The following is a 27611-nucleotide window of genomic DNA, read 5'->3' on the forward strand; positions in this document are numbered from 1 at the left end:
GCCCTTCCAGCTGCTGCCTGGCCCTTTCCTCGCCTTCCTCTTCTCCTTCGTGTCTCTCCTTCTCCTTCCTTCCATCCTGCTCCCGCTCTCTCTCTCGTCTTCACATGCTGGAGAAGGACGGGGCCGTACTGTACCTCCCGCCTACATACACACACACACACACACACACCCCCTACATCCTTTGGAAGCCTATTCTGTCTACTTTCGGATGAGGCACGGGGACGAGCTGTCAAGTCGTTGCTGTAAAAACGGGGGTAAACAGTGACATCCTCAACAGGTTGAAATGACCACTCTGAAATAGTTGCAGTCATTTATTTTAAGTGGCTGATGCTATATCTTATTTCAAGGCATACAACTGGGTTTCTTTGTGAGCTCAAAGCATCACAGCAGCTATCCAAAGGATAAAACATAAGCAAATAATCAATGTGTAGAGGAATCACTGAAAAATAATAAGACCGGTGACATTTCTAGTTAACATCATTATCATCATCATGATCTCTGTTGAGAGTGCATGGGTTTCCACGGTTTTCATTGCCTTGAACTTAGCATGTACATAGTTCTGTGCTGGAAAGACTACAGACAAAGTTGATTATGCAGCAAGCCCCTACCGGTACAGGCACAAATAAGGTCTTGAAGAAGCTCAGAAGCGATTGGGCCCTTGAAGAATACAGGAAGTAATTAATCATCCACATTTTCCCATCCATATTGCAATGGTGATCCAATATCTTGTTTACCAATGTGTGAAGACATCCAAATCTTTGTTTGCCAAGATGTTTTGACATAATCTTCAAAAGTGTCCTCACATGGTGGGAGTTTGGCCAGAAACTTATCCTTCATGCTGGCTAGGTTGAAGCACAAGTAATTCAGGTCCCTTTGGTTCTTTTTTCCCCCTTGCTGTGGTCATACAGCAGTGCTACCAACTTCCTTGCTGCAGAAATTCTGACTTGTCCATTGCTCTCTTTCAATTTGACAAGTAAATTCCCTTGGTTTGACATGAAACACAGATTGTTTTGCCGCCCAATACCAAATAAGAATGATACAGAATCATTGTGACGGTCCCCTCTGGTGTTATCTGGACCAGTGATCTGTTAGGTCACTCCAATCCTTGACTCTGGGAGCCAGCCTTACCCTGCTGTGTTGTGAGAACCCCCACTCCCGGGCTGTTCACGCACAGCTTCTGGCATGTAAGCTGCTCCTTGGATTGTCAACCAAATGACACTAGCCAATATCTCCAGTCCCAGACACAACCCTAGGAATCTCCATTTTGCAGTGTGCAGTTATGCCCGCTGGACGCTACAAGCTTATATGACTTCATCTATTTAACAAAGAAATTGATATGTACCAGGCTTGTTATCCCAAGGGGAGTTTCTGACACACTTCAAACCAAACGTACTGCTTCAGGTAGAATAAACAAACAGATTTATTAACTATAAAGATCGATTTTAAGTGATTATAAGTCAAAGCATAACAAGTCAGATTTGGTCAAATGAAATAAAAACAAAACACATTCTAAGCTGATCTTGACACTTTCAGTGCCCTTACAAACTTAGATGCTTCTCACCACAGGCTGGCTGGTTGCTCTTCAGTCAGGCTCTCCCCTTTGATCAGCGCTTCAGTCGCTTGGTGTGGTGTCTGTAGATGTAGGTGGAAAAGAGAGGAAGAGCATGGCAAACATATCTCCCTTTTATCATGTTCTTTCTTCCCTCTTGGCTTCGTGCCCGCCACTTCAGAGTCAGGTGAAAATTACCTCATCGCAGTCCCAAACTGACCAAAGGAAGGGCGGTGACTCACTCGAGAGTCCCACACATAATTTTGTTGCTACCTAGGCCAGTGATCTTTGTTCCTGTGAGGCTGGGCTGGGTTTGTCCCATACATGCCCTGATGAGGTCTGAACAGCCTCTCTGCTCTTGGAGAGTTTTTGCCTGGGCTTATTTTAAGCCATGAGGATACATTTTCAGCCTCATAACTGTGCACATGAAATTATAACCTATAACATTACTGTAACAACAATTACTATAATATCACTATAATAGCAATGTTCAGTGCATCATGAGCTTTCCAAAGACACCCAACATGACAAACTTTGCATTGGATACCACATAATCATTTTTCAAGGATGAACATGGGGGTCCTGGGTGTTTCCCCAAGGTACAGAGCATCACAATCATATCTTGTTAATGTATATAACAGGAAGTAAGTTGCAGAAGTCAAGAGTGAGTGTGCCACAAATTGCATGTGTGGGTATGAAGAAATGATCATCAGTTGTGCTTGTCATGGTGTCTGTTTCAATCCACATGTTATCTAGGTGTTCCATTTTTGGAAAATAGTGAAAAGCAACAACCAAGACATCTGTATCAGCAGACCTAATTACTATGGTTCCTTTGACACCAAGAGACCCAAAAGCCATATTGGCACATAAAGCATGCAGAAGTATCCTTCTGTCCACTTCCTCTTGAGTACTGTACAATTCTTGGGCTTTTTCAACTCCCTACACTTTCTACCGGTAATGGATTTTGCTACTTCACCATTGTAAAAGGCTCCAGCAAGAAGAAGTTCTTGTTCTGGGTAAGCTTGCACACTCTCAGGTGCATTTTGAACCATATAGTCAGAGAGGAATTTTACAAGTAACTGTTGGATATCACATTTAAAAACTTTTTCCATGGAGGCACAGGGCGTCCTCCAGCAACCTGGTATTTCTTTCATCCAACCTGTGGAAGTAAAAAAGGGATAAAGGCAGACATCTTAGTTTCTTAGGAATAAAATAAGAGTCAGGTTAACTCTAACGCTAATAACACAAAACTTTAAGGCAGGGCCTGGGCGAATGGGAAGCGAGTGGGAAAACTGTAAGAGATGCTGTTTTGACCTTGTGTTGGATAAGAATGGAATGCAGATTGTAGCAGGAGCTGCTGAGAAAAAGTAAGATGTCAGAAAGGAATATGTATAAACAAGACACAGCAGCTGATCATTATTGTATGTAACAAAAGGTATAAATGCTTGCCCTAATTGTTTATCGGGTGGAGATCTGCCTAGGAAGGGGGAATGCTTGTCTGTGCACACACTCCCCCTTGCAATTGCTTGAGAATAAACTGTCTCTGGCTTGTTGCAAACAACATAAAAGTGAAGACTGCATTTTTCTTCCACAAACCTTAGATCCTGCCTGACACTGTCTTTCTGCTGTTTTCACAGAGTTTCTGTTGTTATATCTGTCAAAGACTCTGATTACAGAATTAGCGTTGTCAAATCATTTTAGGACCTGCTTCAAGTACTTAGTCACCAATTCATCAAATATGTGCATTTTATCTTCAGCCGTGGTTTGTATGACAGCCATTACATCTCTGATGTACACTGTGGTTTCTTTGTTACATGCTCTTAGTTCAGGGGTGGCCAACCTGCGCCTGAAAAGGAGCCAGAATTTACCAGTGTACATTGCCAAAGAGCCACAGTAATACGTCAGCAACCCCCCATCAGCTGCCCCCAGCTCCCAGCACCTCCCACCCACGGGCAGCCTAGCTGGTCAGCGCCTCCTGCTCCCTCCCCCACCTCCTGATCAGCTGGGAGGCTCTGGGGAGGGGGGAGAAGTGAGGGCACGGCAGGCTCAGGGGAGGGGGCGGGAAGGGGTGGAGTGGGGGCAGGGCCTGTGGCAGAGCCAGGGTTGAGCAGTGACACCCCCCAGCACATTGGAAAGTTGGTGCCTGTAGCTCCAGCTCCGGAGCCAGTGCCTATACAAGGGACCGGATATTAACCTCTGAAGAGCCGCTTGTGGCTCCAGAGCCACAGGTTGGCCACCCCTGTCTTAGCTGATGGATTCTTTCAGCTTGAGCTTGCAGCTGACACTCTTATTCACGTTCGTATGTTCTTCTCATTGTTCCATCAGCATGGAAGAGAGACATAGGCACAGGTCCTATTTGGTGACTAAAAACAATTGCCATTGACACGTCATCTCTGCATCTTGCTAAGGACAGGGCTCCGTGGAAAACACTGAGCTTCTGTGATTGTTCTGCCCTTGCCAAACTTAAATTTGATCTTTTTGGCCATGTCAGCAAATGTTTTGATTCAAAATTTCTTGACTGGGTTAAAGAAGCTACATGTCCCGTCAGAATCAAGGACACCTCTCACAAATTTCTCCTTTTGTTCTTCACCAACATCTGTTATTTTCAGAAGAGACTGTTGCACATCTGAGGTTACATAGAATCATAGAATATCAGGGTTGGAAGGGACCTCAGGAGGTCATCTAGTCCAACCCCCTGCTCAAAGCAGGACCAATCCCCAACTAAATCATCCCAGCCAGGGCTTTGTCAAGCCTGATCTTAAAAACTTCAAAGGAAGGAGATTCCACCACCTCCCTAGGTAACACATTCCAGTGCTTCACCACCCTCCTAGTGAAAAAGTTTTTCCTAATATCCAACCTAAACCTCCCCCAGTGCAACTTGAGACTATTACTCCTCGTTCTGTCATCTGCTATCACTGAGAACAGTCTAGGTCCATCCTTTTGGGAACCCCTTTTCAGGTAGTTGAAAGCAACTATCAAATTCCCCCTCATTCTTCTCTTCCGCAGACTAAACAATCCCAGTTCCCTCAGCCTCTCCTCATAAGTCATGTGTTCCAGTCCCCTAATCATTTTTGTTGCCCTCCACTGGACGCTTTCCAATTTTTTCACATACTTCTTGTAGTGTGGGGCCCAAAACTGGACACAGTACTCCAGATGAGGCCTCACCAATGTCGAATAGAGGGGAATGATCACGTCCCTCAATCTGCTGGCAATGCCCCTACTTATATAGCCCAAAATGCCATTGGCCTTCTTGGCATCCCGCAGCCCCCATTAGCCTGGAGCAGCAAACTGTGGCCAGTGGGAGCCGTGACCGGCCGAACCAGCAGACGTGGCAGGTAAACAAACTGGCCCGGCCTGCCAGGGGCTTTCCCTGAAGAAGCGGTGGACCACAGTTGAGAACCAAAGCCATAGGCTGATGAGAGACAGCTGATGTGAGATTCTTTTTAGTCTCTATAGGTAAGATCATGAACGGTAAGTCTTCCTGAAGACTAAAAAAAATTGATAATAAACTTCAATAATGACATCTTTATATAATATTTGGATCTTCAAAGTGTTGCTTTATAAGCAATAACTAATCAGGGCTTCATCCTGCAGCTCCTCAGTCATTTGAATAGTCCTTACATGAGTAATAACATTCAATTCAATCAGTCTGTTCACTTGAGACTATTAAATGTGTAAAAGATACAAGAACAAGTCCACAATTCTTACAATAGCCTCCCAGGTTAGTAAGTATTATCTCTGCTTTACAGATAGAGGAAATGAGGCAGAGAGGTGAAGTGGCTTGTCAAAGGCCACCGAGAGATTCAGTGTCAGAGACAAAATTTAAAATTAGGAGTTCCAAGTTTCAGGGTACTACCAAACTGCTTTCTCTTAAGGTCAGAACATATTCCACTGAAGTCAATAGTAAAATTGTCATTCAGGGCTGCAGGATCAGGCTGTGACATTCCCCTCTGTTGTTGTCTGGACTAGTGATCTGCTAGATCATTTCAATCCTTGACTCTGGGAACCAGCCTTACCCTGCTCTGCTATGAGAACCCCCACTCCTGGGCTGTTCATGCAGTCTCTGGCGTGTAAGCTGCTCCTTGGATTGTGCAACCAAATGACAATAGCCAATATCTCCGTTCCCAGACACAACCCTAGGAACCTCCGTCTTGCAGAGTCCAGTTATGCCTGCTGGATGCTGCAAGCTTATATGAGTTCACCATTTTAACAAAGAAATTGGTATGTACCAGGCTTGGTATCCCAAGGGGAGTTTCTGACATGCTTCAAACCAAACGCACTCCTTCAGGTAGAATAAACAAACAGCTTTATTAATATCAAAGATCGATTTTAAGTGATTATAAGTCAAAGCATAACAAGTCAGCCTTGGTCAAATGAAATAAAAGCAAAACGCATTCTAAGCTGACCGTAACACTTTCAATGCCCTTACAAACTTAGATGCTTCTCACCACAGACTGGCTGGTTGCTCTTCAGCCAGGCTCTCCCCTTTGATCAGCGCTTCAGTCGCTTGGTGTGGTGTCTGTAGGTGTAGACGGAAGAGAGAGAGAGAGAGAGAGCATGGCAAATGTCTCTCCCTTTTATCATGTCCTTTCTTCACTCTTGGCTTTGCCCCCCACCCCCATCCCAGAGTCAGGTGAGCATTACCTCATGACAGTCCCAAACTGACCAAAGAAAGAGGGGGGTGACTCCCTCAAGAGTCCAACAGATTATTTTGTTGATGTCTAGGCCAGTGTCCTTTGTTCCTGTGAGGCTGGGCTAGGTTTGTCCCACACATGCCCTGATGAGGTATGAACTGCCTCTCAGCTCTTGGAGAGTTTTTGCTTGCATCATGAGCCTTCTGAAGACACCCAACATGACAAACTTTGCATTGGATACCACACAATCGTTTTATAAAGATGAACACGGGCGTGTAGAGTATTTCCCCGAGGTACAGAGCGTCACACAGGCTCTCAGTCATTAAGCTTCTTTGTGGAAATCAGATGAAAGGACTCTCTTTCTAAAAGCATTAAAAAAAATGCTTCAGGAAAATCTCAGCATTAACACAATACTCAAGGGCTCAGACAATAACAATAGATCAAAGCCTATAATTACATAATATTTCTTAGCTTCAACAGAAGTTCTATTATATATAAAATATACTTTAGGGAACAAAAGTCTGTAGGGACAATCTGCCCTGGCAGCCAAATGATTAGTTATTAGGCCTTTTCTGTCTCACTTTTTTGATTGTTAGTATAATTTCAAGAAAGAAAAGTGATATGAAATATTAGCCACTGTCTCCTTCAGTGATGAGCTACATCACTCAATACTATAAAAAGGGCAGGGGAATACCTACTTTTCATGTGCAGTACAGCAAAGAAACGAAGTTTGAAACTGCTCTCACTACTATGCATTTTGTGATGTAGACATTGGATAAATCCTACTTATTGTTTCCGAATGAAATTTTTTTTCATTGTTCAAAATTCTCTTTCCTGCTATGTGAGGCAATAGAAAGGATAAAAAATTCTTCTGCAAAAAGCCAGGTCATGTAATAAAACGGGGAGCCTGCTGCTATATTTTAAAGCAACTTGCTTGCCATATTCTCTGCATATTCTGCAGCTTACCCTATTCATTTTGTACCTGTATACTTATGAAAGAGGAAGGGAGGTGGATGCTGTGATATACACAGTTGGAACAGTCACAGACACATGCAAAGTGCACCTTCCTTATGGAATTTACTCTCTGTGCATAGTTATTATACAAACAACACAATTAACCATATGTTAACCATAGCCCTCTTATGGTTAGCTGTCATATTTTAATAATATTGACTGCTACTATACCATTGGCACAATAATTAGAGGGACTTTCTTTATCTGTTACTGCATTCTTCACTAATGACAACCAGGAATTGCCAACCCTTTTTTATTTGCCGTGATGCTTCTTTAATGGATATGCTTTAAATCAAATTTCTCCGATTAGAAACACATTTCCACATCCACTATAATATTCTCTTCGTTGAAGTCTCAAACATACATTTCTATTTCTCAGATAAAGGCTTAAATTCAGCAGAATTTTATCTTCAGCTTTTCCACTGCAAACGACTTTGGAATATACCTTTGCACGTAATTCTGTTTATTTGCTAGTAGTGTGAGCATTTGCAGAATTAATTAGCATAGAATTTGTATTTGGTTCTAGTTTAGACAAATTATATGTGTGGAGATAGGGCATATCACAGGGTGAGCTGGCTTTTAGAGGAGTTGGGACTCAGCTGCACCTGTGCCAGGCTTAACTCACCTCCCCAGATGAATGAAATGAGAGCAAAAGGGCCACATGATGGACAGCATGTGAAAAAACAAAAAAATTGCCTTCTGGAATTGAAGAGCAGATAGTGAGCAGAAAGGAGAGTTGTGAGCATTGTTCTACAGAGTGGGAGGCTGGTCAGGAAAAAGCCTCTGAGAGCTAGTCTATGTTGGTCAGGGGAATTCTTTGAGTTTTGTGTTTAAACAACAAATTGTGCCCTGAGATAAGGGCCTGAAATAGACTTGTGTGTGTCATTCATTCCTCTTTGGACTGGTGAGACAGCCACCAGCATACAAGGGAAATGGAGGGGAGGAAGGACAAGGAAGTTAGTGATAGCAGAGAGTGGAGTTCAATAGTATGTCTGCATGTTCTACAGAGTATGAGGAAGTCAAAACTTGCTTTATACAAACACATAGTTTGTATACATGCATGTTGTTAGTGCTAACCAAATTAAATGACCAAAAAACTTGGCTAACGCAGAGTTAAGGTTGTCCAGTGGTCTCTGGTGCCCTAACAGAATGTGTAGAATGCATAACTTAAGCTTCTGAAAACCAAGAAATGAAAACCTAAGGTGACACAAATGTGAAAATTAGGAAATACAAAGTTATGCTTCCCCATGCAACACAGTCTTCACTCTGCTCTCCCAGGAGTTGGCAATAGCCCCACTGGAATTGATCAAGTAAGAATGATTCACTTTGAGCCTTTCCCCCTGTACCCCCAACTCAACTTTCCTCCTTGCCACTCCATGCCTCTCATAAGCTTGGAGGGGCCACGGAGAGGTGGGAAAAGTTGTGGGGCTGTGAAGTGTGCCTATACCAGTCAGAGACAGCAAGGGGCAGAAGAATGGAGATGCAGAGTCCTACCTCAAAGCTGGGCCCAGTATATGGGGAGCGGCCTCTCCCTATCCATCTGCAGCACAGAGGCTGAGAGGTGAGAAGTAGCCCATTCATCTCAATTAGATTTTCTCAGCAGAATGAGAACATCCCATGGAGATGAATACAGCTAGAAACAGTAGGTCTGAGATGTATGAACTGCACCATTCAACTCAGTCGGTGTTCTCATGCCGCTCCTCAGTGTCAGTACTTGTGAACCTGTCCTATGCACTAAGCATGTTGTCAGTTCTCAACTCTTCACCTCCACATGTGCTCCAAACGTTCCTGTTCTCAGCTCCCCATCCAGAGGGGTAGCGTCCTCCCCGATCTGGACACACAGAGGCAGAAGGGAGTTAAGGAGAGGGTCTCACATGAGGGGGGAGGGGAAGGGGCTCAGACTCCCTCAGAGGGGCATGGCTCCTCCAAATGTCAGCTCACATAAGAGGGTCAGGGAGAGGATCCCTCCAGAAAATGGAGTCACTTCTAAAATAGCTGTATTACTCAGAGCCCATTTCCCAAAAGTATAAAACCACTTTGATGCAGACAAATGGTAGTAACATTCCCACTGATCATTCTTAGATTTCTGACAAAGGCAGAGTTTAAATTCACAGCGCATGGGTGCAGCTTAGGTTCAATAGCCACAGCATATTCCTCTGAACTGCCCAGCTGTTGGAGCAACAGCCTACCTGGGAACCATCTTGCTGCAGCAGGGTCCTAGTTTTGCTGCATGGGCATGTGCACATTTCATTCTTTGTGGCTCCACCTACTTTTGTAACAACTCCAAATAACTTCTTCAAGATAACCGTCCCAGAGGGGCAGCGGGTGCCATCCACTAGCTGAGATAAATCCCGAGTGACAGGTTAGGGAGGATCAGAGCCATAGTCTCAGCCCTAGATGAGGGCAAAAAAGTTGGAAGAATTAGTTGATTTTGTAAATAGTAGATGCTGTATCTCAGGAACCCCATACTCAAATGATCCCAATTTTGTACCAGTAACATTACAGAGAACCACATGAGGCACACCAAATTTCAAGCCAGTCTGAGTAAGCACAGGAATTTTAGGCCACTTAGAAGAGCCAACTTTTAAACGGAAAGTGAAGCTTAACCTAAACTCAGAGCAGAGCTGGCACTCTGTTATAATATGGTATTGATGCTAACAGGTGCAGAGTTAAGGCCACAGTGACATTTTTGTTTAGGCCTTGCCTACACCACCTCCCCGAGAGGTGGTTGCTAGAATTCTTCTGTCAACCTAGTGCTGTCCACACTGGGGGGGGGGGGGGGGTTAAGTCAGTTTAGATACGTCTCTCGGGGTGTGGATTGAGAGATGTAGCTATACCAATGGAAATTCCTAGCGTAGACCAGGCCTGAGTATTTGATGTAGCATTGCCACCCGTGCAGAACAAAAACCTGGGCCATCCAGGAGGTCCCGGAGCCCATCAAACCGGACAGCTGGTGGCAGGGTATATCCAGCACCTTTGCGGATTTCCCAGGGCAGCTACCACCAAAAAGGGACTCTCCTGGGACAGCCTGGACAGGAGCCAACCCTAATTTGGAGCCTCATTGTCAAAGCCCCTGCGTTTTCCATTGAATCTGGAAGGAGGCGGCGGCGGCGGCGGAGTGCTCAGCAGCTCTGCCACTCAGGCCCTGCCCCGCTGCAGCCCGAGCCTCGGAGCGGCAGCCGCCCGACTGCTCTGCCATCCATTGGCCAGGGCTGCTGGCGGAGGGAGCTGAAGCCCTCTCTTCCGATAGCTGCGATTGGTGAGGTCTGGTTTCAAGATGGCGGCCAACGCGACGACCAACCCGTCTCAGCTCCTGCCGCTCGGTAACTAGCGCCCCCCCCCCCCGCCCAGGGACAGGGGGGTGCTGGGCTTCTCCGGTCCGGGGTCGGGGAGGCTGGCGGGAGGGGCGGTCTCGGGCTCCCCTCCTGAGCGCGTCGGGTGCTGCGCCCGCCCCTGCTCCGGCGCTTCCCCAGGGCCCCCGCCCCTGAGCTCTGCAGCAGGTCCGGGCCTGCTCTCAACCGGCGGCGGGAAGTGCAGCAACCCAGCGCCGCCGCCGGTGAGTGCTGCGGGGTGGTTCCCTCCTGCCCCGGAAGCCAGCGCCACACCCCCCCCCCCCGCAGAGGCCTGGGGCCTGCCCCCACCCGAAGGGGGGCTGTATAGGGCCCCAGAATAGCTAGGGATGGCCCTGCCGAGGTGGGGGTGGTTGTTGCTGGAGCCTCCCTCCAATCCGGCGTGTCGGCAGTGCCTCCCCCCCCCCCCACAAAAGCATGTTCTTAACTCGGGTGCCGCCGCTAGCCGTGAGGGGCAGACCGGCTCCTCCGGCAGTGGGGCCGCGATTCCCAGCTCGAGGAGACCCAGCCGCCAGCTCCGGCCCAGCTCCCTCGCTGTGGCAGTCGGAGTCCCCAGACAGCGTCTGTGGGGTGCCCGGCTGTGGGCTACGCTCCAAGTTTAACTTGTTTAGATTTAGTGCAACTGTCTCTCTACCCGTTGGGGAATCATACCCCCAGCTACACGTGCAGAGACCTTCCTGAAGATTCATCAATTCAGCACTTGTCTACACTTAAAAGGCTTCAGAGTGGACACTACCTATCCCAAGGGGAGGGGTTCTCCCATCGCTGTAGTTAAACCACCTTCCTGAGGGCTAGTCTAAGGGTTTGTCTACACTGGCACTTTACAGTGCTACAACTTTCTCACTTAGGGGATGTGGGAAAAAAACACCCTCCCCCCCCCCCCCCCCCCGTGCAGCAAGGTTCAGTGTTGTAAAGCGCCAGTGTAGACAGTGCACCAGTGCAGGGAGCCACGCCCCTTGTGGAGTTGGTTATTTAGAGTGGTGGGAGAGCTCTCTCCCAGTGCTCTGCCCTGATTACACAAACCATGTTAAAGCACTGCCAGCGTAGACTAGCCCTAACTAAAAGCTACGTTGGCACAGCTGCTCTGATGCATCTGCACTGCTGAGAGAGCTCTCCCAGTGGCATAATTACTCCACCTTCGTGAGAGGCGGAAGCTGTGTCGGTGGGAGAGTCTTTCCCACTGTCATAGCACTGGTATGGACAGTGCTTAGGTCACTGAGCGATGCAAATTACAGGTTTTTTCACACCCCTAAGCAACATAAGCAATATCAATGTAAGTGGCAGTGTAGACTTGCCCTGAGAGGCGGTAGCTAGGTCAATGGACTTAAGTTGCCTTAACACTGCTTAGGGGTGTGGATTTTTCACACTGCAGACCAAAGTACTTAAATGGACCTAATTTTCTAGTGTAGACCAGACTAGTTTGAGTTTAACCCCAGGTTCCTCTATAACCTTTAATTGAAACTGCTAGCCAGAGTTAAATCCTGAGTTGCCAAGAGTTTACTGCTAGTTTAACTGGAGTTAAGTGTACACTTTTTTTTTTTCGAGTGAGATATACCCATTGATATAAGTAGGGCTCTGCATGGGCAAAGGGATTTCCCAGTGTGAATCTGATGCAGGGTTTAGGCTTTTGTTAATGGCCAAGTAAGAGAACTCTCTTGTCTCCATATTATATATATATATATTTTTAAGTGACTTACGCCTGGTCTGCCCTTAAAACTTAGGTCAACCTAGCTATACTGTTTGGGGTGTGAAATAGTCACAGCCCTGGCGAGAGAGTTAAGCCAACCTGAACCCCATTGTAGAGACAGTGCTAGATCAACAGAAGAATTCTTCCATTGACCTAGCTACAGCCTCACAGAGAAGTGGATTTACTATAACAATGTAAGAAAACCCCTTCAGTTGCTGTAAGTTTCTATGCTGCAGCTGTGTTATTGTAGCATTTCTAGTGTAGACATACTCATACGCGTCGTTACAGGAGGGTGGAGTGACTACAGAAGAACCTCAGAGTTGCAAACTGACCAGTCAGTCACACACCTAATTTGGAACCAGAAGTATACAATCAGGCAGCAGCAGAGACAAAAACAAAACAAGAAAAACGCCAAATACAGTAGAGTACTGTGTTAAACGTAAACTACTTAAAAAAAAAAAAAAAGGAAAGCAGCATTTTTCTTCTTAATAGAAAAGTTTCAAAGCTATATTAAGTCAGTGTTCAGTTGTAAACTTTTGAAAGAACAACCATAACATTTTGTTGAGAGTTACAAACATTTCAGAGTTATGAACAATCTCCCTTCCTGAAGTGTTTGTAACTTTGAGGTTCTACTGTGTATAGTACCAAAACAATTTGCAACTTTTCTTTTAACATTTAATAAACTGAATCTGCAAAATGCACTTTCTTAACTGTTCTGGGAACGTTCTTTCAAGCAAAGAGATGGTGATGTCAAAAAACAGTGTGGTGCTGGGGGAGGAAAAGTAACCTCGGTGAGCAATCTCTTGGCAGCTGACCAATGGTTGGTTGGTTAGTTTCTCCAACAGAAATAAATATTTTTCCTCAAATTAACTTTTCCTTATGTAAGATTATATTTCTCCCAAAGATTTCCTAGAATCAGGAACATTAAGAAAAAATGGTTTATGATTAATAGGATACGGACAGAAAATGTGTTGAAGGTTCCTAAAATGTAAATTATTGATATACCCGGAAAGTGCCTATCACATTGTGGGCACGACCAAAACAGATGATGAACAGTAATAATAATACTCTACCTTCACTACGAAGTCAGTTGCTACATACTTAAGCTTGGGAGGATTATATTTTTATCCCTAAATATTGGTAAAAATTGATTTCACTGTACACAAACTTATGAAAAAAATATTTCCATCGATACTTTAAATGTACAAGGGCAAAGTAAGAAAAATGTTGCTTGAGAACTTATTAGAGTTTGATATAAGGATATTTGTATATTTTGACAATTTATTTTTACATTATAAAGCTTTAAGTTTTTGAATTTCAGTGTCTGTCATTAAATAATTGTCAGATCCTCCATAATTTACTGTAGCTGTGAAAATTTAAATGGATTAAAAATTGGGGTGAGGGGAAATGCTTAAAGCCCATAATTTTGCAAAGCTGTGAAAATATAGATAAAAAGCTTAAAAATAAACATCTGTCAAAATTATAAAAGTGAAAATTAAATTCTGCTAAGCCGAGAGAGAGAGAGATAGTGCTCAATGTGTTCTAGGTGTTTTACGGATATTTTAGGATGCACCTTATGTATAATAGATAATAAAAATAAAAACTATTTTTGCATATACATTTGAGTATTCTTGGCAATAATTTTGAATGTGTACAATTTTGCCACATATTCTTTAAAAGGAGTGTGTTAAAAAGATGACTTTAGTATATGTTTAAATTTAGATTGTAATCTTGTATAAAATATTTTCTGATTTACAGAGCTTGTGGACAAGTGTATAGGTTCACGTATTCACATTGTGATGAAGAGTGATAAAGAAATTGTTGGCACACTCCTAGGATTTGATGACTTCGTCAGTATCCTTTAAATGGAATATTTGCTATTTACCAATTTTCTTTTTAGAATAAGCTTAATTATTTATCTGTTTGTTTGGATATTTTGAATTAGGTGGCTAGAATGTATGCTTCTACATCTTGCATGGATAAATATGCCACACTAGCTGAAATTATTTTAAAAATTAGGTCACACCATTTTTATAAAATGAAAATACAGGTAAAGTTATTAAATCAAGGATATTTTAGTTTTTTGTTTTCCTTGACGGTAGACTTCAGATATGGTGTTAGAGGATGTTACAGAGTTGTAAGTATTGCCTCTGTTTCTTTGTGGCTACTGTGTGCTTTTTTTTCTTTCCCATTTACAGAAAAGGTATATTGAATTAGGAAGCAAACCATTTTGACCTCTTTAAAAGGTTTGACACAACTGAGTAATTTAGGCTTCAAATTTAAACTATTTGTAAATAATCCAATGGGAATTCATCCTGTACAGCCACCTCTTAAATAGCTGTGTGTGGCAGGTGGCAAAGTCAGGTGCTGAGTGTGCTTAGCACACCAGTATCCAGGCTTTGTGGTTTGGCTCTCTATTCTGACTGGTAGGTAACAGGTCATCTGCAAACCAGCTATAGAGCACTTAAAGATGTATTGCCTTTGCAAAAGGTGAAACATCTTGTACCTCTTCTTCACTGCAAACAAAGTGTTTTTGAACTCAATCTGGTAGCTCATGTGAAGGCTATAAATTGCCTTGTCTTTACTAGGATTTCACATTGTTAGTTGACTCGGGTTAAGGATTTTTTAATTTTTTTTTTTTTTTGGGTACTGAAGTCGGCCTCACAGAATGGCTGCCACGCATTTTGTCATATTAAATGTTTTAACCTTTCCTGTTTGGCACCCTTGATTTTTTCCCCCTGAACTCCATGTTGAATTCTCCATTAGTTTAATGTTTGCTTTGACACATAGACAAAGAGTTAAAAAGTAGGTGTAGTCTGGGATAAGAGGGCATTTGTTCCCTTATCTTGCAACGTTATTCATGTTGCCAGTTGAAACTCTTTTTCTTACAAAGAAAAGGAGTACTTGTGGCACCTTAGAGACTAACAAATTTATTTGAGCATAAGCTTTCGTGAGCTACAGCTCAGTTCATCGGATGAAGTTCATGATGTAGCTCACGAAAGCTTATGCTCAAATAAATTTGTTAGTCTCTAAGGTGCTACAAGTACTCCTTTTCTTTTTGTGAATACAGACTAACACGGCTGCTACTCTGAAACCTGTCTTTTTCATATGTTGAGGCCAGTGGAGGGTGTCCCAAAACTGTATTGTGATTCATCTAAATTCTGTGTTACTCTTGGTAAATAACCCAGCCTATTATAGCGCCTTGTGTAACTACAGCTCTTGCCACAAATCCAGATTTATTTTGTAAACTTTATATACTAAATATTTTTCTTCCTAATGTTTGATCAGCGAAATCACACCTGAAGGAAGAAGAATCACAAAATTAGATCAGATCTTGCTAAATGGAAATAACATAACAATGGTAAGTCAGGTGTACTACTTGTTTTTGACTGGTTTTTAGTATATGTGGAATTCAGTTATTGACTAATTCATTCAAGTAAGATTGAACTCATATTTATTTTAAATTTTAAACACATGTTCTGACAGAATAATCCTTTGAAATTTCATACTGTAATCCTAGTCTTAAATTTCTTGATTACACATGTTCCATGTTATATTTTGAAAACAAAAGTGAAAATGTAAACATGAACTTAGTTGTATCTTAATGTACAGTAAACTTAAAACATAATACTTCTGATGCATGCGAATGAGGGCTGAAGCAGTAATTGATTATTGTAGGTCTGATCCTGCAGCCAATATCTTATTTTTCCTATTGCCTGCTATGAGAGTATGGGCCTGATTTTTCACCAGAGTAGCTTAAGGCCCACTGTAATCAGAGGGACTAAATACTTGCTTAAGTGTTGTAGGATGAGGGCCTGAAGGACTAAAGACTGCACAATAAATACCTATCATGATAATCGTTTTGTCTATTGTCTTTAAAGAAAAATCATCTTCAATTTTTGTTTCTTTTCTTAGAGAGAAATGTCAGTAAAATAAATGATAGTTCCTATATCTTTTTTACATTTCTTTCTTTAATATTTATTGAGTTAAAGCATCAGCTCTTAAACTGTACTCTGAAGAGAGCACGTGGTGCTGTCTTGCCTATTTGTTACAACTGCATCTGCGAATGTCCAGGCTCTTCATTGCAAAGCAAGTCTGTTTATAAAAGCAGCTGGAAATGAGCAGCCAACCTGTATACCTCTATTTGGGGTTGCTGCTACACAAGAAGAAGAAGAGGCGACAGAAGCAGAAAAACTGTTCCTCATTTAGGAAGCAAACTACTTTTAAAAGTGTGCTATTGTGTTTTTAAACTGAAAATCTTCCCACCAACTGAATGCCAAAGAAAAGAAAATTAGTAGCAGTTTTTTATCTAGACATTCCTTTTTATTGTGTTGAATGTTCCTACATTCCTTGGTTTCTCATTCCTGAAACATCTACGCGTGCATTTATCTGGTGGCAACAGATTCCCACTGGAGTGAGGAAAAAGTTTTATTCCATCATGACTTGTTGGCTAAAATTCATATATAAAATGAGAACATTTACACTGGTAAGTGTTCTGCTCAAGTACTAATCAGTCATGGTATAAACCAGGGGTCTCAAACTCAAATGACCACGAGGGCCACATGAGGACTAGTGCATTGGCCTGAGGGCTGCATCACTGACACACACCCCTTGCTGGCCCTGCCCCCACTCCATCCCTTCCATGAGGCCCCGCCACTGCCCCACTTCTTCCCACCCCTTTCCTGCCCCCTCCCTGCCCTCAGGGGGTGTGGGCTCAGGGCAGGGAATTGAGGAGCAGGGTGCTCAAGGCAGGGAGTTGGGGTGAAGGAGGGAGTGTGGGGTGCGGCAGAGAGTTGGGGTGCAGCAGCGGTTTGGGGTGCAGGCAGGGGGCTCAGGGCAGGCAGTTGGGATGCAGCAGGGAGTTGGGGGGTGGGGTGCAGGAGGGGTTCAGGCTCCGGCCTGGCGCCGCTTACCTAGAGTGGCTCCAGGGTGGCAGCGGCGCGCACTGGGGCCAGGGCAGGCTCCCTGGCCCCGGCCCCACTCTGTCCGGGAAGCAGCTGGAACCATATCCGGGGGGGGGGGTCCATGCGCTGCTTTTGCTGCTCCTCCAGGTACCTCCCCGAAGCTCCCATTGGCCGCAGTTCCTCGTTCCCGGCCAATGGGAGTTGTGGGGGGCAGTGCCTGGAAGCCAGGGCAATGCACGGAGCCCTCTGGCGTGCGCGCCTCCCCCCCACCCCGGGCTGCAGGGACGTTGTGCTGTGGGGGCTGTAGTTTGCCCACCCCTGGCCTGGAGGTAGGCCGCGGCGGGGGGGGGGGGTGTAAGGGTTACTTGGCGGATTGCAGGAAATAGCCCCGCCAGCCATGTGTTCGAGACCCCTGGTATAAATGATACACAATATAGGCTAGAAAATTTAAGAGGAATAGGAGATTAGCAAGCACAGGAAGTTTCACAACATTTCACTGTCTTATAAAAGCTATAATGTCACTCATTTTATCTGATTATTTAGCTGCTCTTTGTAAGAGTAGAATTAGGGGGTGATTTAGTTCAAATTGGGTCAGTTTACCTATAAAAGTACACGTGTGTTATGTTCTAGTATTACTTTAAATTTTCCATCTGTTGTAAAAATATTTTCAGTAGTGTTTAATAATAAATATGTACAAAGCCATATCGGACAATTCTCACTTTAAATCTTGAAATCAAACGTGTACTATGTTTCTTCATACTGTATCTCTTAAATTGTCCTTTTCTTATACAGCTGGTTCCTGGAGGAGAAGGACCTGAAGTGTAAATTGATTCATTTGTCATCTATGAAGACTCTTGTTATATATTCTGTTATCTCAATGGAGTGCTTTTAGTTTTTGTTTACATTTGAAGTTGATATTTGATAAAAGGTAAAATTTCCTATTCAGGAAAGATTCATTGCTGATGCTGACTTTGTAAGTTAAAATCATGACTTTATTGTAAAGACTGATCTGCTGTTCAGAATAAAACAAACATTTTTTTTTGTTAAATATGCTGGTTGGTTTTTTTAATGCAGTAGAAAAGATATCTGCAGTTATAATAATCTTTAAAAATAAAAAATAGGAAGAAACAAGGCACTTGAGATCAGAAAGTTAAGGCTGAGACTCAATCTCTAAGTGACTCAGAAGTATGCCCATTCTCACTTATATATGGTTTAAAATAGTACCACTCAACAGTAAGTAGATTCTTCTGGATGCTTTTCCTCTAGGCCCAGAGGGCTCAGCTCATTGGATGTGATTCCATGTTTGTTAGAGCTTTTCTAAAAGTAAGAAAATGGTGCAGTCTTTAATGTAATGGACAAGAAAAATGGAGATTGGCTCTAAAGTATGCCCCCTGCAGCTTATTCCTTCTTTACACTCTTTCCCTTTGGTCTCCTCCTGCCTTGGAGAAAGATCACAGCTGCCTGCCATTACTGCATAGATGTGCAGGAGAGAGGGATGGACCCTGGTGTGGGTAACTAATGAATTGCCTAGTATCACCAGAAAAGGGAAGGAGAATTAGTGGGAAGGGCTTGGTGAAGGAGGAGACTCCAGAGGTTGGAAAGTATGCCAGAGAAATTGTTCTTCTGGACTATGCTGAAGTAAATGATGTCCTTCTTTATCTGACTCAGGTAAGCCACGATCTCTCTTTGCTGGGACCCTGGCTGAAGTAAGCTGAGGGCAACTTTGTTTAGTTTTAAATGGGGAAAGGCCTTATTTCAGTAAAACTTCTCAGGGTGTATTTGTTTTGAGAGTGTGAATTGTTTTTTGTCAGTCCTGCTTAGATTGGCCTGTGACAGTCATCCTTCAGTGGCTTCCTCTGTCCTTCCCTCTCCAGCCTCTTCTGTGACAATGGTTTAATTCTGTGTATTGTTTTACAAAAGTGCTAACTTTCAGTTGATCAGAACGTTACCTTTGCATGCTATTTAACCCCAAACTCTCTCTTTTATTTACTAAAATTGTCTTCACTCCTTTTAAATGATACTGGCTCCAGCCAGCACAATTCTCAGTCTTCTCTAGTCTCATAGTTACTATCCTAGTCTTCACTCTCCTGACACTGAAAATAGGCCAATGCAAAACATACATCTGAACTGTACCTCATTTTGAAGGATATCATTACCTTTCGTCCCAAAGATACCTACATTCGACACAAATTTGGACTTGTATTGTTGAAAATTGTTTACATGGGAAATAAAGAATCAAGAAACTTAGAAAGTTATTTATGCTACATGACTGAATCTCAGAGCATTTTAAAGTTTTCCTGAAATACTTTTCCCCTCATTTTGAGTCTCCGTCACATGCTGTGTCCCACATTTGGGTATTGGCGGGTTAGGAGGTACTTTGTAGAATCTTGTTCCAAAATCAAGTACTATAAATTGTTGTCTGTATTCACCGGGCTTTATTGCACTTGGTGTTTTGCATATATGTTTATAAACTGAACATGCAAATCAGACATTTTGGGAGAGTAATGTTAGCAGAACTTGGTCCAAAGAGAGTTTTGAGTGATCAACATTTGGTCTTTTGTCAGAACATAAAGAGTGAAATGTATAGCATTCTATTCTCTGCACACATTGAGTGTTCTCATGAGAACTAAATTTAATATTGCCTCATTCTTTTTTTTTTTTTTTTTTTTTTGCTGTTAGTTTCTTACTGTTCATAAAGAGGAAGTGCTAATTCTGTTATCTCTGTGAGTGTTTTGGTATACCACTTTCTGAAGTTTGCATATGTTCCTCTTGATATATTTGTGTGTATACGTATGGTATTAAATATTCACAGATTACAAGGGAGCAGAGTTAGTGCTCTGGAGATTACTTGCAACTTTGTGCTAAAGAATTAAATTCCACACCCATTATTTGTCTTCCAGTGCAGTTTTTCAAACAATATTTATACCAATTGCCATTTTGGAAGTGCAAATAATAAGCTTTTTAATTAAATGAATTATGTATGATGTTGGTTTCTCTGGAAATCTTGTACTTCAATCACATTGATACTGTACTGTCCCTAGAAATATCTGAGCCCGCTTTGCTTTTCAGAACACAGTGTTTTAAGTCACCACTAGAGGGGACAATATCTGAACTAAAATTATACAAGGCTGAGAACCAAAAGGTTTTTATGATGTAGCTTTATAAAATATACAAATCTAAAATTAGGGCTGCACTTTTTGGTCTTAAAAGTTAAAGTAGGACTCGGGTAAAATCAATACATTTTGTTTTATGAACACAGTTTAAAGTAATATTGACAGTTTTCTTTTGCCAGTTTTTTCCCTGTATGCTATCTGATGTAGTGACTTCCTTAACTTGTCTAGCCAGCAAAACTCTGACAGTACTATTCTCTAATACAGGCACGAGCTTCTTTATACTTCTTGTCTCTCAAGTTGTGCCCCCCCCGACCCCCCCCAAAAATTCTTGACATATCAGTTGCAGAACTTCACAAATAAGAACTAGAAAACCCAACAACCAATGTCTTAACTGAACTGTATTTCAGAGTTTCAGGATTTTAAGTTGATCTCAGTGTTTTATGTAATAATACCTAGCTCTTGTATATTGCTTTTTGTTAGCAGATAAAGATGTAAAGCACATACTAAAGATTCATATGAGTTGGTTTTATATTTGTCTACTGCATTCTTATAAAAAAATTTTTTTTTATTCCCTTGAATAGGACTTCAGAAATTTTTCTGTTTTTGATCATTCTTATTTGAAGACATTTTCTTTGAGTGTTCAGAGTCTTTTACCAAATTAGATGGAAACAGAGAAAAGATCCCTGATATAATACAAAGTATTAAATTATATGTAAGCTTTCCATTAGTCAAGTGCATAGCAATTAATTTGCTGAACTCTGACTGTGCTCCATCACTGATCATGGCCAAATTGCATGCAAGTTAAGCAATCGTACTAAAAACGTACACAGTTTGAGTATATGGTTTTGTGGCTGTGTGGTGGAGTTATTTTTATAAAAAAACATGATTTCCCCACCCCACTCACCTGACTGAAAAGAACTAATCAGTGGCCCTGGGGAATGTAGCTGTCTGCAATCTTTCCATGTCAACTAGATTTCAAAGCGAAAAACCACAGCAGGTACATGATTGGGGTAGTGGTTTCAAAATGTACGTCAGGATTGGTCGGTTATTTATGTTTTTCAATGACAAGAGTTGACAGAGCTGCTGTGGCTGGGTCTCTGTGGTAAAAGACTGTTTCCTATACCAATGTGTGCTATGAAAATCCCCACGGACTGAAACATTTGATGGTTTATAAAATAAAAATAAAAGATACATGAGGCCAGATCCTGGTTCCATGATAATCAGTGGCAAAACGTGCACTGATTTCTGGTATACTAGGATTTTACCCTTGATGTTTGTTTGAAAACTGAAAATAAAAGAACAGGGCAAATAGAGTTTCAGGTAATAATTACTTTTTGTCAGTTTAATCTCTCTACAAATATAATTTAGAGGTGTTTTTTAAAATATTTTGGGGAGTCTTGGAATTGGTTCTAAAAACAAGCCAAAGTTGACCAAAACCACCCCACATCAAGAGTAAATGTTGACTATGGTCATCTGTCCATTTCAGCCTTATCCAACCATAACTAGAAGGCGTGATTATTGACTAATTGTAAATTTCATTTTTGTTTTGACATTCTGATGCCGAAGTTCAGTATCCAGTGCTATGAATCTCTTCTTATACATTATGGGGTATCTTCAATAATTTTTAGTTGTTATCTTGCTGTGCATCTGTTATGCGTTCTGAATTATGTTTGTAGCTATCGGGGACTGAGATTATGTTCCAAAACTTGTTTACTGATCATCTTCCTGTGAGTAGACTAGTTGTTTGTGATACAGTGCATATCCTTTCCTCAATTGTGTAAAGCTTCAACAGTTTATATTAGGATGTTGCAACTTGCTGTTTCTTATGCAACTAATAGAATAAAATGGTTTGCCTACATTCTTAATTTTAATAGAGAATGATACTCATTTTCCTTAAAGAAAACATAATGGGTTTTAGAAGTGTTCTTCCAACTGAGTGAAATATGTTTCCAGTTAAGGCACTCTGGGCTAATCTGTGTTTCAGAGACCCTGTTAACACTTTATAAACCATTAATCCAAAATCCTAGAACAGGGGTAGTTAATAGGTGGACTGTGGGCCAAATTCGGATCACCAGATGCTTTTGACTTAGACCCCGAAATCTTTTTATTTAATTGTTGTTGTTTTTTATATTTCTCTGGAGTCTGAAGCTTGAATATACTTTGACCAAGAAATTTTAGACCTTGTCAAAAAAATAGACTATCCCTGTCTTAGAACTTGTTTATATACTCTCAGTTCTGCTTTTCACTGTGGATATTATGATCTATTAAAGTTTTTTTGTAAAACCAAGGCAGGCTTTCTTGCCCCTTTCAATTATCTATAACTAAGCAATACAATATATACTAAAGGTATTACTGGATCCTTAGCTCTGTCAACCCTTATTCACTATCAAGCAAGCCTAGGAAGAGGTGCAGTGGCGAGTCTTTGTATTAAGAATTTAAGGACAAATTTTCAAGAATGGCCCCCAGATTTGAGCATAGAAAAATGTGAATGCACATTTTTGGAGTGGAGCTGTGCTGATTTAAACCAGCTGAGGATCTGGCTATAGGTTGATATGCTGTACTCAACACTGTGATCTAGTTGCCTCTTAGAAATAAACAGTATCTTAATCATAAAAAAATAAGATGACCCAATTTAGTTTCTGTTGTGATGATGCTTAAGATGAAAAGAACCCACCTTGACTGAAAGCCCATGGTAAGTAAGTTTTGTTCAAATGTCACTAATGATATAATCTGAAGAAAACAAGGTTACATGAAAAGCATGAGGGCTGCACATATAATGGTTTTTCAGATGGAAGAAATCCAGTTTGATTGCTATAGGCCAGTTGAGTTGGTGAAGCTGGTAGAGCTTTTTTTTGCTTTTTTTTTTAAACTTGCAAACTGAGCATACTTTATATCTAGATATGAGTGAGACAAAATGAATGTAGAACCCCCACAATATCATTTTGAAGGGTAAAATCTTAGTTTGTCTTATTTGGGTAGTTGCATAGTTCTATATACAGTTGTTTTTGTGAATATGATATTGTCTCTTTGCATAAGGCAGTTAGTCAACCAAAGCACTCAATGACTGGGAACACGGTAAGAATTTGGGGTGAAATCTTCAGCGGCTGTAAAACTGCACACTTGACATCAGCTGAGGGTCTAGCCCAGAGATTGAAAGAGAGAATGTAAGGAAATACTTTTACTACAAAAATTTAATCCCATGATATTCTGGGAGAACTAAAAATTACTAGTATTTGACACTATTTTGGTTTCTAGACTGCTGCTTCTATGGTTTAGAGTTTAGATGCACATACAAACAATTTTGTGGAAAAACATTCAAATTAAGACCTGATGTGCTTAAAACTCACTGAAGTAAAGTCCTGTACTATCCCCATAAATTATTTTGTCTGCTAAAGCTAACAAGTAAACTGTTTGTGTCTATACGTATATGCAATAAATATGCAATAACACATAAGTTACCAGGCAACTGCATGCTCCAGATGCAGTGGGAGGCACAAAGCTGGTCACTTGTTACCTATCGGTGGAAAAGTACAGATCCTCTTGTAATGTTGTTTCTTCTGTCTATAGTTGGTATTTCTGTCATGCCCCTCATTAAGTGATTTTACCATGTTTTTCTAAACATTTTATTTCAGAAAAGTTTTTTGTTTAATATTTAATTTTAGTATCTTAAGTGGTGACAAATTTCAGGATTCTCACACTTAATTTTGCAGATTCTGTTGGGAAATGACTAGCTTGTACTGTAACAGGTTTTTGTTTTTTAACAGTCTGGTATTGAACGATCTAGCCAGTTTTTGCTGCTCATGCATTAATTTCAAAGGCAGCGGGCAGCAGAATGAATGCATGGCAGCTTAAGTGGCTTCATAGTGAGAAAAGGTAGTTCAGTTTGCTTCTGCCCTGACTACAGCTACAGAGTTTGAATTCTAATTGATTGCAGGTAACACACATGCACAAAGAAAAATTTAATGTAAATAGGAAAATTTTAAGGAAAAAATGTTTTCTTTTGTATAGGTGTACATGGAGGTGGAATAAGGTATCATTTATCATTGCATCCCCCTCTTTTCTGATACACAGAATAATCCGTCTGGTTTGGAGACTCTTCCTTTAATCAGCCTATTTATACATGCACGGATCTATAATATGTGAACAGACTACTAGAGAAAGAAGTGTATGTAGCACTTTAAAGACATAAAAAGACAAGGTGTCTACCCTACAAGCGTACTCTGACAAATGATGAATGAAGGTATGGAAACATCAGTGAAGAGATGAATAATAATAAATACTCTTTTATAGCACTGTTGATCAGCAGATTTCAAAATGCTTTATAAAGAGGTCAGTAGGAAGGTTTCACATGGCTTTGAGAGATTTGAAGGAGTATGCAATTTTAGATTGTGGTGGTGAGGAATGTTTGTATAAAGGTGGATATTTCACCAATATGTTTTACACATGAAAGCTAAAATGCTGAATGCCAAAGTCCTGAATCTGACACATGGGGGCAGGTTTCCAATAGAGTTCAGCATGCACTTTCTGGGACATGTTCATAGGATCTTATCTGCTGTTTAGGCACCTAAATAATGACTGCATTTTCATGTTGGGTGCTAAGCTCTTTTGATAATCTGGCCCTAATTTAGGTGCCTTAAAACACCTTTTTTTCTTCTGAAAATCTGACCTCAATTGTTGTTGCTGAGCAAATGAAAATCTGGCCCTAAGTCTTTTTATAGGTGTTCCAGTTCTTAAATCTTGTATTTTCCCTACTATAGGTATTTTCTGTTAAACTGATATATGTCAATAGAAACTGCAACTAATGGAAATGTTTAAACCCATCAGAGATTAAAAGTGCAGATAGGGAAACCTCTTCAGAGAGGAGAAAGATCCACCCTAACCTTTGTCCAAAATTTGAACTAAACCTCCTTTGAGGTTGGAAATTTTTTAAATGCGAATTCCTCATTTGAAAAATGAGGAAGCAGCAGACAGGCCAAATTACAAGAATTGTTGGTAATTGGAGGTTCTAAACTGTGTTTTGCAACTCACTAGGCTCAGATTGTTGAGATGACCATCCATAATTTTACAGGCTTACCCAGTCAGACTTTCTAAGGTATGATTCATCCAACTTCAAACTGAACATTAAAGGTGGAGTTGTGTAACGCGCCCATGAAAATAATGTGAAAATGTATTTACATCAATAGTAAATGTGTGCATATATAGTTCACATAGGATATATCTATACTGTATACTCTTTACAGCCATGTGAAAAAACCTACACTGCACGCCCCCTTAGCAATAGTATAAATAGCTGTATAGACAAGTAAAGACACACCTGAATCCTTAGAGTACATACCCTACATGGCACTTGAGATGCCCAAGCAATGCCTTGTAGCAGTGTAATGTCCTGCTGCCTCCCCACTGCTGGAGCTTTTCTCTGCCACAGATTGCAGCCAGAGCCTTTCCCCACTGCAGTGAGACTCCAGCTGCAGGGAAAACCCCGCTTTTAGAGTGTTTTACTGATGTGTGTAGCTACACAATGTGGTATGGATGAAATCTACTTTTAACTGTTCCTTGTAGCTATGCCTACCCTATATGCTGCCACCAGCGGTGTGCAGTGTAGACATACCTACACACCCTCCATAAAAAAACCAGTTAAAATAACATTAAGGTTTCAGAATGAAGTACTCAATAGACTGGAAATGCATAACTTAAGATTGCTCCTAAATCCTTAACTTTCAAACCCTACTATGGGTGTGCAAGATTCTGTCTGTAATTATTGCTGCAGGATCATTGTCTTATTCAGTATGTAGGTAGGACAGTGAATAAGGCAGGGCTGTATCCCCTGTCTCTTGCAGTGTTGCACTGGTGTGCAGTGAAGTTTTTGGATCAGTGTGCAGTGATGAGGTAGGGGACACATTCAAGAATTGAGCATAAAAAATAAATGAATACCAAACAGCTGCCTCTTTTCACAATTTTCACTGAGTAAACAAGACTGATCATTGAATGAGGCAGGGCTCCATAGCCATCCTCATTCAATGTGTATGCATATTAATAAATCCTTTACAGCCCTGCTGCATTGCACTTTCATGCCTTGTATGGAAAACCAGGTACAATCTCACACAATCATATCCCACATGCATTTATAAATTAAAATTTTCACTTACCTTTCTTATGTGTCCAAGCACAGAGGCCATAAAACAGAGAGAGAGAGAGACTGTATGGAGGGATGCGAATTTCTCCTTAACCTAGGTATTGTCACATGAGCAATGCCTTGGAAATGCTGGGAATGTTGGCTGTTCAGGATGATGATGTCTAAGATATTGACGATAGCAAACAAAACCAAACCAGAAAGATCAAATGATATAGACTGAAGTCTCGGATGACTTGACTCATTTATTGAGTTTCAGCAATTAGGTTAGCTTTAATTCAAATGTCTTGCTACATGTCATTTGTGTAACCCGGTGATGTGATGAAAGAGAATATTATGGCACCACTTAAAAATGTTTTGAACACTGATATTTTCCATGGGGTATCTGCTGCTCTGAATGTGAGGTTTGTATATGTTCATTATCATTCCCACCAAAATCTGAGTTAAGTTTGCTAGACTGAGTTAATTTTGAGTTAAGTTTGCTAGACTGTATATCCTGCCAAAACAAAGCAATCCACACAAGGAAGCGAATAAGAAATTAAGGGGGAGATTTTCAAAGGCACAAATGGGAGTTGGGCACATAACACCTCTTTCTGACTTTAAAAACTTTCCTATAGTCATTTAACACCCCATCTATCTCCACTCATGAAGACACATCAAGGGGATTATGAACCTGATCATGTTCCTTTATATGTCAATATGGAGGGAAGTGGAATCCGGGAAGACTGATTGTTTGATTTCATAGGTCTTTCCCATCTTTACTGATCCTACTGCACAAGTTTTCTCTCCTTGTTTAGGATTAGTTGATACCTGAGGGGGTTTGATGGGTTCCCCTTGGGATGCCACCTGGAACTGGGGTACCACTGAGCCCCCCGACCCACCAGCCTAGGCTCCCTTTACACTGTACTGCTGTGACCAACCTGCCATGCCCTCACCCAGGCTTCAGCCTGCACATTCACCAGCACACATACAGGTAGGGACACCCAGCTGCAGTACATGCAGGCAGGCTTTTTAACTAGCTCCTGCAGGAGGAGGCTTCAGCTAAGGCACTCCACAGCTACTCAGGTACACCCCCTCCCCACCCCCGGAGTGTAAACCCAAAACTATACCATCTTGCACTTCACAGAGAACTGTACAGCATAAGATTCTGAAATTTGCCCCCTCCATCGATGTGGAGAGGAAATATACAACAGCTTTCTGCCCTGAGTTATAATTTCCACATGTCTAGTT

General features: G+C 41.6%; 1 protein-coding gene across 3 annotated transcripts; it reads left to right on the forward strand.

Moving 5' to 3' along the window:
- The first annotated feature begins 10412 nt into the window (after positions 1-10412).
- LSM5 (LSM5 homolog, U6 small nuclear RNA and mRNA degradation associated) lies at positions 10413-18186 on the forward strand. 3 transcript variants are annotated; one of them, XM_073332964.1, is made up of 5 exons: positions 10413-10520; positions 13993-14088; positions 14344-14371; positions 15523-15595; positions 17931-18186. In XM_073332964.1, exons 1-5 carry the CDS (start codon positions 10475-10477, stop codon positions 17961-17963), a joined length of 276 nt encoding a protein of 91 aa, XP_073189065.1. In that variant the 5' UTR covers positions 10413-10474; the 3' UTR covers positions 17964-18186. The 3 variants fall into 3 exon arrangements, with proteins under 3 accessions (XP_073189065.1, XP_073189067.1, XP_073189066.1); XM_073332966.1 differs by lacking the exon at positions 10413-10520 and adding an exon at positions 10564-10753; XM_073332965.1 differs by lacking the exon at positions 10413-10520 and adding an exon at positions 12292-12428.
- The last annotated feature ends 9425 nt before the right edge of the window (positions 18187-27611 follow it).

This window comes from Lepidochelys kempii, chromosome 2 (genome assembly GCF_965140265.1).
Source record: "Lepidochelys kempii isolate rLepKem1 chromosome 2, rLepKem1.hap2, whole genome shotgun sequence".
NCBI lineage: Eukaryota > Metazoa > Chordata > Testudines > Cheloniidae > Lepidochelys > Lepidochelys kempii.